Genomic DNA, 15,545 nt, shown 5'->3' with positions numbered 1-15,545 from the left:
AGTGAGAATTTGTGCTTTTCATTGATAAGTAGGTCAGAAAATATATCAGCTGTTTTACAGTTGTGAATTTGACTATCATAAGGGCCCCTTGAGGTCAAGGATACAATTTAATACTTGCCATGGTGTAGTTTTTGGTACTTTGGATTTTATATTATTGTCCTTTTTTCAAACTATTAGAGGAATCCATTGAAGATTAAATGAATTAATAAAGAGAGTCAATAAATTAAGAAACATCCGGCTCATTCAGAGATTAAAGTCTTGGCGGAAACACTTTGTTATTTTAGTAAATATTGAAGAAAACCTGCACAAAACATGAACAAAGAAAAGACATTTTGTGGACTTGTTTTTTTTTACGATCCAGCTGGACTTAAGTCCTTCATCTGTTTCCAACTACAGAGCTAGAACAGCCCAAAGATTTATCTTTACTTTTTAAATTAAGAGTCAAAGACTGAAAGGGAGATTTATCTTTCAGTTATTAAAGAACCTTACTTTTCTTTTTTTAATTATCCCAAATAGCTTTGTCTTTAATCTTTACTAAATATTTACTCCTTCAATTTGGATATAAAAAAGGAGTTCAAGGCTAAAGGAATCATGTCAGCAGATAAAAACACAGCTGGAAAAAAAGAGTCATTGAAAGGAACAAAAGTGCACTTGGAGTATTAGAGGTTTCTTCTTTTTATTGACTGACTGTTGATACATAAATGTCTAATATTTCGCGATGACAGATTCTTCATGTCAGGGTTTTTCCATTATGATTTTCTAGAAACATGTTTCTGCTCAGGTCCACTTGGTCTCTGTGTTCTTCTTGTCTTCAACCTGAGCCAAATAATGTGAATTTCTGTCTTCTGTCTCACTTTCTGGCTGATCTACATTCCAGTTTTCGCTCGGCTGGACATCCAGTTGTTCACAGCGTCTCCTCTCTCACGTTGAAGGAGTGTTTTCCTGCTGATACCTCTCCTTAGCAGCAGATAGATCGACTCCACATCCCACTTACAGATGTTAGTGATCATTACTCCGGTGAGATTAAATGGAAGAGAGATGATGGCCAGAGATTCACCTCACAGAGCAGCTGTATTGTTCTTGGACGTTGGATCGGGGTCCTTCGCTGGAAAGAAGCTCCCTTATCTGGCTGGACGTCCATCTTTCATGCGTCGGGGAATTTTGGGGGTAGATGTGCTACGACAGAGGGACGGCTGAGTAAGCTTTAGGGTTCGTGGAAAAGTTCACAGGCTGAACAACAGAGTTGAATATGCACCGTATGAGTTATGGTGTTGTTCTGGATTGGGGTTCCTCCAAAATGTCAAAGTTAAGGCGCTCAGAGCAACGTTTGTCAATGATGTTATTTCCTGGATGGATGAAAGCCATCTTGGCTTTAAGCTGTCAGACATCATGGATGTATTTATGGCGTGTGCGTGTGCATGCATGCATCACTGTGTGTGATTTATTCTTCTTTTTTTCTGAAACTTAATGTAAAGGCTGACGTTTGTCTGCCACGTGTATGCATTTTATCAAACCTCTGCTTGTATCTACAGAGATAAACTGGATCCACTGTCCGATTTATTACAACAGGAACAGATTAATGGCTGCACAAACATGTATATCTCATGGCTGCATCAATCAGTTTTACCTGTGTTGTTCATCCTGTGCTTTTTCTTTTGTCCCAGGTGAATCCAGCTGGTGCACATGTTTCATGCTGACTTACAGAACACAGAAAAGACATACCTGACAGAACTATTAAACAAAAAGGATTAAAGTATTTGTATGGAACACAATGTTCTGTTTCCCCCAAATGTTAAACCAACAATGAATTTATCTGTATATCCTTCACAAGAAGTATGAAGTCTGATTTATTCTTCATTGCAACACACGTGCACTGTTCTCTACGAAGACATTCTGAGTCACACTGCTGCACTGTGTCAAATACAGACTGTAAAACACGAACGCCTCAGTGATGTCACCATTTGTTTCTGAAGTGGCGTCATGAAGCCCAAAGATGCTGCTCACCGTATTGGAAATGCAGATACAAACTAACTTTTGATGACAACAGGCAAAGACGTGGAGCTGGAGCGGGCCTCAGACTCCTGGCAAACAGCTCCAAGCAGCACACCTGTCCGTCAGCTCTCTGCTCCTCTAATTCTGAAAGTTTACAGTGACTTTCCACCTTAACATAATCAAAACAGATGAGTTGTGAAAATTCACCCTCCCTGCAGTGTAGACGAATAAAAAAATGAGCCACACAGACCAGAATTATTTTTCATACCAGGCTGTAAACATGCTTGTTTCTGCATGTGTGTTAATTAGGTCTCCTTGGCTTTTAAAGCCAGCCTCTAGTGGACACTTGGGGAACTGCAGTTACTTGCATTTCTGCATTGGCTTTATTTCTCAACACTAGAGGTTGCCTCATGGTTTATACAAAAGAAACTCTACTGCACAAAGTAGTTCTTAAAAAAAGGCACAATTGCTCCATTTGAAGCAGCATTTGCTTAAAAGTAGGGCCCAACTGAGATAAATACACATTTTAGTAATGTGGCTTCACATCATCAGGAGGAAAGTTGAACACATGAAAATGTGTTTTCAGTTTTATCTGGATGTGCAGAGCTTTCAGAGTCCACAGAGCGAGAGTGAACATCCTTCAAATACATGTTCTGTTAAATATAGAAGTTATATCATGTCAGGAATTAAATTACCAGAATACAGGCAATGGATGTAGTTAACCTCTGAATCATTTTTTTTTTAAACAAGTAACAAGAGGAAGAGTGTCTTTGAAAGCATCTTGTGACATTATACCGCTCAAATCTTGACGTTTGGAGAGTAAAAAAAGGTACTATTTGGTGTTTTACTGCTCCTTTAAGAAGCCCACTGCACCACAACATCATGTTAGCACCCACTGACCAACACATGACCATCATTAACAAATTAGGACTCTTTTTATTTGAAATTGTTCATCTTTTACACACTGACAGATAATATACACAAGCCTTGTGGTCCCTCTGGCCCCAGACATGAACGTGTGTGCTGGATATCGACTAGAATGGCTTATGGTGGATGTGAACCTCTCTCACACACACACACATTCAAACACGCACATACACACACACAATCATACAAACATGGACTAGCACACATGCAGAAACACACCTGCATACATACACACACGTAGATATGCAAGGACGTATACAAAAACACACATTACGACACGTACGCTAACGATCTAACACAGTCTAGCCATCTAATGGAGACATCAACAGAGGCGGGGCTTAAAGTGCAAACAGGAACAGAGGAGGGCCTTTTCTCGCTCCGATGATCAGTAACAGCCTTTAAATCAGGAGCCACAGTAATCCTCCACTGAAGCAATGATCTTATCGCCGCGCCGAAAGCATATCCTCACTGTACTTTAGCTCAAACTGTGCCTTGCATCATGACGTAATGACACTGCATAGTTCACGGGGGTTAGTCTTTTATATTATTGCGGTACAATGTAGGTCCAGGTCCAGGTTCAGGGTCCAGGTATGAGCTATGAGTGGCAGAGTGGATGCTTTAGCCCAAGTTTCTCAGAGAAGAGAAGTAATCCAGAGGTTAGCTTTGAATCTGGGATAATCCGTACAGAGGAGTGTTGAGGAGTGAGTGATGAAGGTCTGGTCACAGTATGAAGATGTTCAGGGTCCTGGTTGATGCATAGAATAGAGATATTCCGATACCGTTCTCCCCTTTCTAAATCCCCAGAGTAATAGTACAGACCAGATTAGTACCCGGGTGATCACACATCACATATAACAGCTGCAAAAACACTGATTGTTAACATATAGTTGGCTCAGCTGATACTAACCAGACAGTTGTTTGTTATTGTCACATGATGATTGACCAGAAGCCAGGGCCATGATGTTCAAAAGTTTAACCTGGGAAGGATTCTAGATTCACTTTTTGTCTTAGTTTATAAAGAATATCTGGATCTCATCACCCCTAACCAAAAACAGACTCTCAAGGATTACCAAATCCAGATTACCAGCTCTCTAAATAAGACATAATACTGCACATTTTGTCAACAGGGGGCGCCAAAGGTCACACAAACTGTTAGATTTTCTATTAAATATTTCATGTTTGATACTGATGCTATTCTGTGAATTATTAAAGGGCAAAATGATCTATCTTTCTACAACCCAGACATCCATCTACTATGTTGATGCAACAAATCAAGTGAGAATATTCAAAAACGTTCCTATTGATAACCATTGGCTTAAAAAAGTTCTATTGGGAGACCTTTTAAAAAATGTTGGTTAATCCTGATCCTATCGTATTATCCTGGAAACTGGATTCAAGTCCAAAGTTCTTGGAACAGAGGTAACCCAATCCTACTCAAAAGATATGAATTATTAAATTGATGTTTTATCCGAACAAAAGCCAAGATAGGATTCCCTGATGTCATCTCATTTTTTATCCTTTTTCCTTTGAACATCCCCGATTAAGATCTGATTATATCTCATATATAATACAGCCCGTCTGGTGTTATCAGAGGCCCACACTGAAACTCCCACAGGTATCGGAATAACTCTACCATGACAAATGCTGACAAGTCTCCTTCTCCTGGTCTGGGTTGAAGCTTGTGGTTTTGGTCCTGGACAGTAGACGGTCACTCGTGTCAATAGGGGGCAAATAGGACCTGTGGGTGGGAGGTCCTGACAGGCCCAGGGGCCGGGCGGAGCAGAGCAGCAGAGAGGGTCTGAGTCTGGAAGAGGGCGGGGCTGGGGGCGTGGTTAGTGAGGTGGTTCGTGCGGTGGGGGAAAGAGTTGCTGAGGGCGGCGGCGGCGGCTGCTGCCACTGCTGCCAGGTGAGCGGGGATGATCTGAGGAGTCAGAGGCTGAACCTGACGATCCTTACCCAGGGTCAGCTTTATCTGTGAGACAGAGACAAGACACAGTCAAACACTGGCTCTGTGTGAAAACTATGATACAAAAGGGTTTTAGTCATTTAGATAGAGACAATAAGGTATTATTTTCAACATCATACTGTGACAAATATTAACATTTAAGCTCCTGTGAGTGATTTTTGGTTAGTGTTGATTTTGGAGCCCCCAGTGGACAAAGCAGTTCATCTAAACCCGGTGTTGGTTTTGTCGTGTACTTGCATAAAGAATGTTTTCCTCACCCTTCTTTAAAAGTCTAAAAAGTCACCCATTAAAAAAGCTCTTCTTCTTTCTAACATGAATGCATCTCTCCTGACCCCTATCCATGCACATTAGATAAAAGTAGGGATGTTCCAAAACAAATAATGTTTTAGTTTTTCAAACAGAAATTTAAATTCCAACCAACCAAGTTTTCTAATGGAAGAAAAACATTCAGAAGACAGTTTAAATGGGGCACAATCTATTCAACATGGCTAAACACAGGGTCACAGAGTCTGTCAAATTAGTTTAGCAGAGCTAGCACCACCAGCCTTTGGTCATCCTCGTCCACAGGCCTGTGCAGGTTACACATTGCTCTGGTGAAGAGCTTGCCTGCCCGTTTAATGAGACACAGCCTACAGACAACTCTATCTCTGTTTTCTAAATCAAAATATTGACATACAGCACCGCACTGCTAGATGCCATCTGTCATCTGTGCTTGTTTAGATCAGGTAGTAGAGCATTATAGTATTTGGTTACCAAGATGTCTTACTCTCATCATCTTACTCATTGAGATACAATAAAGGAAGTATCTGATCAAACCGTTAGTCATCTGTTCTCATCTTTCATTTCACTACATGGCACGATGTGTCTGTCTTTCCTGGTCATTGTTTCTGATTCACACCGACAAACTATTGTAACCAGCTCACTGTTTTTTTCATACTGTGTATGTTTTTTAATAACCTAGTGCAATTTTATCTGTGATACAACTTACCTTACTATCTATTCATCAGATACAAGTGTACATAGTGTGTATATATATCTGTAATATTTACCATATTTTATTCTATTTATTCTATTTTATTCTATTCTATTTTACCTTTATCATTATTATAATTATTGTTATTATATTTTCAACTATGTTAGTACATTGTTGCATTCCCCTGTCCGGTGTTGGAAGCTGCTGGAACAAAATAATTTCCCCCAAAGGGGATCAATAAAGTATATCTTATCTTATCTGATCAAACAGTGTAAATAAAAATCAGCATTTCAAATTTTCTGATAGATTTGGTGCAGTGGACACACTTTGTGCAGCACAGAGGCCTCAGAGTGACTTAACATGAAATTAACCTGACGTTCTTTTTTAAATTGACTTTACAGAACAATATTAAAACCAGGATTTTGATACTCAAGATATCATCAAATGAACAAATCCAGGAAAAAACAGCTCTAGTGACCAGCTTCTCAAACCAAGTTTTGCATGATTTTCCCTTCTCTTTTTGAACCTGTGCATTGAATGTCTTTAGTTGGACTCTTTAACTCTTTGTCATGTTTAACATTCTAATCTTTGAGAATACAGTCTATCTGTTTCATGTTTTCTGGACTGTTGCCTGTGAGAATCCAGGTTCAATAGAGATAACATGCTGGTGTCATAGATAGGATTCGAATCCTAAATCAGAATAATTACAAGAAACATGAATAAACAGTGAACATGCTGTCAGAGGACTCTGCTGCCGTAGTCTGCAGGCACACAGAGAGCTGAAGCCAGAGAGCTTTACAGGGGATCAAACAGGTGCCAGAAATCAGACACTAATTACTGACAGAGTTCCAGATGGTCTGCGAGGAACCCGAGTTTATCCGGATAACTGCGAAAGACATGTCAACCTTTTTAGCTTGATAAACAACCAGTTTACCTGCAAGCTGGATGTGAGTCTTCTGGGAAATTACTCCTTAGACTGCTGTCAATGCGGGGAGCATAAAACTCACACTGAACCTCCAAACTCTTCTAGAACTGTGAAATGTGGACGTGTGCTTGTAGTTATGTTCTTTTCATGCACTTTAGAAATCAAGGATTACTTTAAGAGTAGCGGTGGAGATGTTTTTTGTAAATAAGGAAAGAAAATTGAATGAAAGAGGCACAGGGAAAAAGATAGATGGGCAAACGCAGCAAATCCAGACCTCTTTTTTTATCTGTCAAATGTTCTGTTTGCTTGGTGTGTTTGCAGAAATGAGGCCTTTTTGTAATACTGGAGTTTCAGAGTAACTACAGCTTTAGTTTTTGTAGTAAAGTGAAGAAAAATAATAGATAAGCAAAGAAAGAAAGACTGGATAGACGCAGACAAAGCTGTCTGAAGCATCAAACTTGCACATTGAATCACTGAATCCAGACCTCTTTTATATCTGTCAAACTATGCTGTTTTTTTGGATGTCTCTTGGCAGTGATTTTTATTTTTCTGGACATAAAAAATAAGAAAACATTAAAAAGTTACAATGGACGTCTTTTTCAGGAAGAAGGACAAGAAAAGGCAGAAAGTAAAAGAGGAATGAAAGAATGAACGGAGGACGGAAAGCTGTCTCAAACATAAAACTCTCATTTTGAATCACTGAACCTCTTTCATTTCTGACAGATTCAGCTGTTTCTTGATGGTATGTTTCCAGTGGTGTCCTTTTTGGCACATAAAAAAGAATGATTCCTTTAAGATCGGTCATGGTTATGCATTTTGTGAGTGAAAAAAGAACAAGGGATGAGGGAACCAAAGGATGAAGAAATAGACAAACAGGACATTTTCACCGTCATAAAACTTGCACACTGAATCTCTGAATCCAGACTTCTTTCATATCTGTCACATCTACTAGTTTTTGCTGGTATGTTTGCGGTCATGAGGCTTTTTTTTTGTTTGAACAAAGTGTACTGGCACAGGAGAGCGACTGTGTTAAGTGAAAAAGAGAAGAACAAGGGATGAAGAAGGAAAGAAAAAAGAGTGTCACAGGAATAAATCTTCTGCATCGAATCATTGAACCCAAACCATTTCTTTATCTGTCAAATGCTACTTTAAAGGTGACATATTATGCTCTTTTCATCAAAATATATTAGTCTAAGAGGTCCACAAAACATGTCTTTAAAGTTTATTGCTCAAAAAAACACTTTGAAATCAGATTTTGGTCTGCCTGTAAACCCCTCTTTTTCAGCCCTGCTCAGAACAGGCTGTTTTCTGTGTCTGTGCCTTTAAATGAGAATGAGCTCTCTGACCACGCCCCATCAGGAAGTGGATGTGCCCTCGGCTGTCTAGCACGTTGATCTAATGTTTACATGTTGGCTGCTGACAGACCCGCGTTACTTCAACCCTCTGAATCTGATCCAGAATCTGATCCTGACAGAGAGGCGCTTGCAGCAGGACCTTTCTGAACGATTGGTCACAGATTTTGTGTTTCTTGTTGTTTTATTTGTCAGTATGTAGACGTGTGTCTTGGTACACAGCGACGAGCATGTAGCTATGTGGCTATGCTAACTAGCGCTGGCACTTTTCCATGAAAAATAAAAATCATCCACTAGATCTTCAAATCTGCAGACGTGGGGAGTAAAACCGACCTTTGTGTTTATTAAGACAGCCTACAACTAGCATGCCTCCCTCCTAAGCTCCTTGTTAGCACAAATGTGTGCAGGGAATGAAAAACGGAGGGGGAGGGGTTGAGTTGAACAAGCTCCCAGCTCTGACTCCGTTACGGACCGGATATTGTTGTGACGTATGAAAAACACTGAAAACTGAAGCAGCTTGTTTCAGCACACATTTACAGAAAGGTGGAGAAATCAGAACAGGGGCAGAATGGATTCTTTTTATTTTCAGGGGGTTTGTGGACATGCCAGGGACACATATTTCAGGTAGAGAACCATTAAAAAGTCCAGTTTGCATTATATGTGACCTTTAACGTGGTGGTGTGTCTCCAGTGGTTATTCTTTTTGCACATTAAAGACATATCATCCAAAATCTACTTTTTAATGGTTCTCTACCTGAAATATGTGTCTCTGGCATGTCTGCAAACCCCCCCAAATGAAAAAAATCACTTCTGCCCCTGTTCTGATTTCTCCACTTTTCTGTAAATGTGTGTGAAACGAGCCGTTTCAGACTTCCGTGTTTTTGTTACATAACAACAATATCCGGTCTGTAACAGAGTCAGAGCTCGGAGCTTGTTCAGCCCATAGACGGTATAAAATACAACTCAACCCCTCCTCTGTTTTTCATTCCCTGCACACATGTGTGGTAACAAGGAGCTTAAGAGGGAGGCATGCTAGTTGCAGGCTGTCTTAATAAACACAAAGGTCGGTTTTACTCCCCACGTCTGCAGATTTGAAGATCTAGTGGATGATTTTTATTTGTCATGGAAAAGTGCTAGCGCTAGTTAGCATAGCCACATAGCTACATGTTTCGTCGCTGTGTACAAAGACACACGTCGACATACTGACAAATAAAACAACAAGAAACACTAAATCTGTGACCAATCGTTCAGAAAGGTCCTGCTGCAGGCGCCTCTCTGTCAGGATCAGATTCTGGATCAGATTCAGAGGGTTGAAGTAACGCGGGTCTGTGAGCAGCCGTGTATATTCAGCCAACATGTCAACATTAGATCAACGTGCTGGACAGCCGAGGCCACACCCACTTCCTGAGGGGGCGTGGTCAGAGAGAAAACAGACCGTTCTGAGCAGGGCTGAAGAAGAGGGCTTTTCAGGCAGACCAAAATCTGATTTCAAAGTGTTTTTTTGAGCATAAACTTTAAAGACATGTTTTGGGGACCTCTTAGACCAATATATATTGATGAAAAAAGCGTGATATGTCACCTTTAAACAAATTCTTGAATTTTGGTTATGGGGTTAGTTTTATATAGGAAAGAAACAAAGGAATAAAAGAACCAAAGAAAGAAATGCAGGCGGACAAATGCAGTGCTGTCACAGACATAAAACGTGGACCATGAATCACTGAATGGAGGCCTCTGATACCTTCCACATGCTGTTTTTTGTTGGTATATTTGTAGGCCTGAATCCTTCTTATTTGTAGAAAAGTATGACAGCATGTTGAGTGACTGTGGAGCATTTTTTGTGAGGAAAACAAATGGAAAGAAACGAGAGAATGGAAGGAAAACTGCAAGCTGTCTAACATAAAACTTGCACATCGAATCACTGAGTCCAGACATCCCTTCTATCTGTCATATCTGTTTTATTTGTGGGTATGTTTTGCAGGAGTGTCCTTTTGTTTTCCACATGAAGAGAGAAGAATGGGCCTGAGAGGGAGGGCAGAGTTTTTATTAAGTAAGAAAAAGGAATAAAGGAAAGAAATGACGGGCAGACAAAATGGCAAAAAGCAGCCATCCTCCAAAAAACAAGCTAATGGGGTGAAAAGGTCACCAAAGTTATCTGGCTTAATCTTGTGTATCAGTAATGGAAAAGCTACGGTCTCACAGCGGCAGGATGGCAGCCGTTGTCATGGGTTATCAATCACTGACTCAGGCATCGTAACCCGATGGGAAGCATTCTTTACTCTGCGCTCATCAAAGAAGCTCCTCTCCGTTAACTCAGTCAATGATGGGTTTCACAAAAAGTCATTTCCCCCACACTGCTAACCCCCACGCTTCGTCTCGTCAAACAGTGGGTGTGATGAATGTCGTCTTCTGAGAGCTTCTGTGAGACGGAGAGAGCCGGGCTTATCTTCCCCACATTGAAGCAGCACGTCTCCCTCGTGCGTCCTACTGATCCTGCCACGAGGCACGCCACAAAATAAATAAATAAATGGAAACTTTTGACATCCCTCAGGGACCGAAAGGCCGGGGTTCACCACATATAACAGTCAGAACCACAGAGCTAAACACATCCTCCATTTGAAAACCATGCTTTTATGAAACTTTTACTGCAGCAGCTGAACATCGTATCATGGCGTCTCTGATCCGACCTCAGTGCTCCTCTTAGATTAACTTCAAATGAAGAAACTGAGAAGTGATGGAATCGTATCTTAAACCTGCTGTAGTCAAAGCCTGCAGGTGCATCATGGGAGGTGGTGGGGCTGAAAGTTTGAGCCCAGCACAGGTGCAGGGGAGAGGCAGACACCACAAATCCTGCAGCTTACATAGACTGCCAAATTAGGAGGATAGGTTTGTCAGGTGGTTGTGAGAAAGGCGCATGGTGAATGTGAAATTAGTGCCCGCCTGGACTCGCTCAGAGGTGTCGCTCCATGTTAGACGGATGTAGTTTCATAGGTCACATATCTCAGGAACCAGTCCTAAAACAAAGAGCTTCTTAAAGGAGAAGCACGTGTAGCTATGCATCGCATTGATGTTGACTCTGTCGCCCCCTGTGGACAAAACTCTACTACTTATCTCTTAGCCGATCTTTTTCAACAACAACTTGCTGGCTAGTGCTGGATAACATGCCTAGAAGACTGTTTTACCTACAACTAAGCCCCGCCTACAATTTTTTTTGTAGTTTTTACTATCACTAAAAGGGTCTATGCCATAAAATGGAGCGACGCCTGCGAGCTAGTTCAGGCAGACAACTCGAGCTGCAATGCCATACACGTCACATGTCCCACTCTCTTATCCATCATCCAATCCTGCCCTCTGCCTCTCAAATTGGCGGTCTATCTAAATTGGGAAAAATCTCCCATCTTTCCCTCTGCCTGTCAACGACTCTGCTGCTGCATGCCATTGCTGATATTTCTTCTTCACCGCCGCCTCCCCAGCTTCCACCTGCAGGCTCCGGGGGTGTTTAGTATGTTTTGCTCATCACTCCTCAAAGTCTGCATGTAAACTTTCTGCAGGGAGTGATGAGGCCGGAGCCTGGGCGCCAAACATGAATATGTTTTTGCTGCTACAATAAACAATTTAAACGTGAGTTGTCTGACTGAACTGTATAAATAATGGATGTAGTATCCGTGACGCCACCAATCTGTTTCTGAAACGCTGTTTTGAGGCCAATCGTCTGTGGGAGCCATATTGCTGCTGTCCAGTGAGTGTGATGTAAAGAGACGGGCTTTGAGCCTCCTAGCCAACAGTACAGTGTTCCCGCCTGTCAATCATACATTCAAAACTCAGCTGCAAGCCTCCTCACTCATACCCGCTCCAGAGACCACATCACCCCAGTCCTTCAGAACCTTCATTGGCTTCCCATCACCTCCCGAATACAGTACAAGATCCTCCTCATCACCTATAAAGCCCTCCATAACCTAGCTCCCTCCTACCTCACTGACCTTCTGCCGCCATACAATCCCACCCGCAACCTCCGCTCCACCAACGCCAACCTCCTCACCCCTCTCACCAAACCCAAGCACCGAACCTGGGGGGACAGGGCCTTCTCTGTCGCTGCCCCCACCCTCTGGAACTCTCTCCCCCAACACCTCAGATTTTCTACCTCACTCAATACATTCAAATCCGGACTCAAAACCCACCTATTTACAAAGGCTTTTAACCTATAAATGTTGATTTTTGTTTGTTTTGTTTTGTTTTGTTTTGTTTTGCTGCTTTGCTTTTTTGCACTGTTTTCTTTGGCTTTTCTATTGTACAGTTTATTTTCCTGTAAAGTGTCTTGGATAACCTTTTAAAGCACTTTTATAAATAAAATGTATTTTTATTTTTACTGTTATTATGAATCAAGTCAGCTGTGCCTCTCATTGGAAGGCTTGTAATCTTAATATCTTTGAAATTACCACGTTATGAAAAAATTCACCCCCTACAATTAATGAGCTATCCAGACTACACTCGTTTTTTGTACCAGGCTGTAAACATGTTTATTTCTGCTGTAAAATCGGCTTTTTTGAATTGGTGTGTATGTGGTTTCCGGTACTTCTGGAGCCAGCCTCAAGCAGATCCTTGATGAACTGCAGTTTTTAGCACTTCTGAATTGGACTCATATTTTTAAACCAGAGGTTGCCGCTTGGTCTATGCATGCCAAAGTATCCAGACTCCTCTTAGAGTCCTCCAGGTAGCAAAAATGAGCCTCTCAAAATCAGAACAAGGGCTCATCCCGTTTTTTGGAATCAAGTCATCATGCATGTTCATAAAAACGGGATGCTGAAAAACCTGATCATGATGAAATTGCTAGTTTAAGGCCCATTCTTTATTTTGACCCGGTACAGCGAGAGCAGGCTGCAGATACCCAACAGTTTGTTGAGCAGAGATTCAGGAGCGTGAACTGTTTACACGTTCATAAATCTTTGCACAGCAAATGTAAGCAAAGTTATCGAGTAACATCTCATCAATTTGAGGTTATTTTCTCATAAAGCAAACTTCTACATTTGTAATCTCGATGAACACAAATGAGGTTTTAAGGGTTTAATAAATGCCAGGCGAGGAACTCCTAAACAATCATGCGAGGGAAGTAAACACTCCTCGTAGTCTGTGCCATGTGGAGATGGCTGACATGAATCTGAACTGCCTGGATGCAGAAAACCTCACGCTGAGGTTCTCCAAACAAGCTTAAAGTGACATTTACAATTATACATAAAGAGAGTCATCCTTAGTCTGCAGTTTGCCTTCAGCATGCTGTGTAAGAGCAGCCTTGCCATGTTCCATTTCTACCTATAAAACACAGATTTTAAATTTAATCACACTGTTCTCCCTGACAGACTTTTAATAAAACCTCAGTTACAGGTAAACCAGCTATAAAATATGGCATTTCATTAAATTAGGTGCTGTCAGGTGGATTGAATGTGCCTTATCGCAGAACAGACCTTCACACTCTAAGAGAGAGGTGCAGGATTTTCACTCCCAACAAAAGAAATATTAAATTGTCAAATCCCTGCGTGAGGTTTTGTGAAACAGGATCTCCAATGCAAACAGGGCAAAAAAGAACTGTACAAATCAGAGTTCAGCTTTTTGATTTGACCTGCAGACTGCACAAACAGAGAGTGTCTGGAACGCTGGAGCGGGATAATGACAATAATCAGTCTCAGATATCAAACAAAGACACTCTCAGGGTTTGATACGTCTGTCTCCGTCCAGGCTAATAGACCTGAGTCAGAGTGATTGTTGTGTCCACAGCAGACTGTAGCTGCTGATAAGGTGACTGAGGCGTGCGGTGACTCACCGGCTGCTTGCTCTGGCCTTTCTGTGGTTTGCTGTAGGGGCTGTATTTGGGTTTGGCTGGTTTACCCGCTGCTCGGTCTTTATGACGCCGGCTGCTGATGTGCTGAAAGTGAAACAGAAAACAAGCGTCAGACAGAGGCACATTATACTGAAGGTTCTCCTGACCATCCAAACACCTCCTGGTCCGCCCCTCAGGCGAGTCGGGACCCCTACTTTGAAAAACACTGTGCTATAAAACTCATCGCTGGAAAGCAAAAGGAGTCACATAAAAGCGTATTCAGGCGCAGAGTGTTTTCCTCTTTGTTGCCTTAAATTTTTCCTTTCTTGTCATCAACACGGAGTCAAAAAAGAAAGGTCGACCGCTGCTCTTATTAATGTGCACAGCTATTTGCCGTGTTTATGATTGCTGAAATCTTTTTCAATAGCCAAAACTTGCTGTGTAACCATGGAAACCACAGAAAGCATTCAGAGGAAAACAATTGTGAAGTGCACTGGAACCACAGAACCATAAATAACTATTCAAACCTCTTTACTGGCAGCGAGCAAACAAGTCTGTGCAAACATGTTCAGGGTCATTCGAATCAGAGCTGATCACCCTCATGGGAGGAAATGTTCTCAGGACATGTTGACTGTTTAAACAGTTCTTTGGGTGTGAGCGGACAATTTATGGGACAAGAGAGGACACCAGGAGGTAGCCAGATTTATCAGGTTTATCTTCTTGTGTTCATGAATATTCATAGTAACATCAAACAGAAACCTGGGCATCAGTTGTTGCACTAATTGAGTGAGATGAACAATTTTCACCAGATGACTTCACCAAATAGCAATGTATCCCCCTGAACACCACAGCACAGAAAAGATAACTGGTAAATCACATATATGTATGCAGATGCAACCAACTCACAATTATAGCTACTTCCTATGAGGCGCCGCTTATACAGTAGTGTACACTGAAAATAGCATCAACATTTCTCCACATTTAGCTCCAAAACATCATACAAATGTAGAGTACATTTTTAAAAGTCACTTTTTTTAATCACATTTAGAGGAATATTTGTGCTCTTTCTCATTTAACATTTATATTTATACATAAAACTTTGATTTAAAGGTGACATATCATGCAAAATGGACTTTTTGATGGTTCTCTACCTGAAATATGTGTCCCTGGCATGTCTACAGTCATGGCCAAAAGTTTTGAGAATGACACAACTATTAATTTTCACAAAGTCTGCTGTTTCAGTTTTTATAATGGCAATTTGCATATACTCCAGAATGTTATGAGGAGTGATCAGCTCAACTGCAATTAATTGCAAAGTCCCTCTTTGCCTTGAAAATGAACTTTATCACCAAAAACACATTTCCACTGCATTTCAGCCCTGCCACAAAAGGACCAGCTAACATCATTTCAATGACACACAGGTGTCACACACATTAACACAGGTGTGGGTGTTGATGAGGACAAGGCTGGCGATCAATCTGTCATGATTGAGTGACTGGACACTTTAAAAGGAAGATGGTGCATGACACCATTGTTCCTCATCTGTTAGCCATGGTTACCTGCAAGGAAACACGTGCAGCCATCATTGCATTGCACAAAAAG

The 15,545-nt window shown here is 41.3% G+C and overlaps 1 protein-coding gene across 1 annotated transcript in view; it reads right to left on the bottom strand.

The window, feature by feature from the left end:
• Positions 1-2,908: 2,908 nt before the first annotated feature.
• Positions 2,909-15,545, bottom strand: part of znf385d (zinc finger protein 385D) — a 137,971-nt gene continuing 125,334 nt past the window's right edge. The window contains exons 7-8 of the mRNA XM_034697091.1: positions 13,947-14,048; positions 2,909-4,891 (exon numbers count right to left, since the gene is read on the bottom strand). Of these exons, the coding sequence (XP_034552982.1) occupies positions 4,637-4,891; positions 13,947-14,048 (357 nt within the window). The 3' untranslated portion in view covers positions 2,909-4,636. The remainder of the gene's footprint in view (positions 4,892-13,946; positions 14,049-15,545) is intronic.

The sequence above is a fragment of the Notolabrus celidotus genome, chromosome 12, assembly GCF_009762535.1.
Source record: "Notolabrus celidotus isolate fNotCel1 chromosome 12, fNotCel1.pri, whole genome shotgun sequence".
Lineage (NCBI taxonomy): Eukaryota > Metazoa > Chordata > Actinopteri > Labriformes > Labridae > Notolabrus > Notolabrus celidotus.
This window is presented reverse-complemented; position numbering and strand designations above follow the sequence as displayed.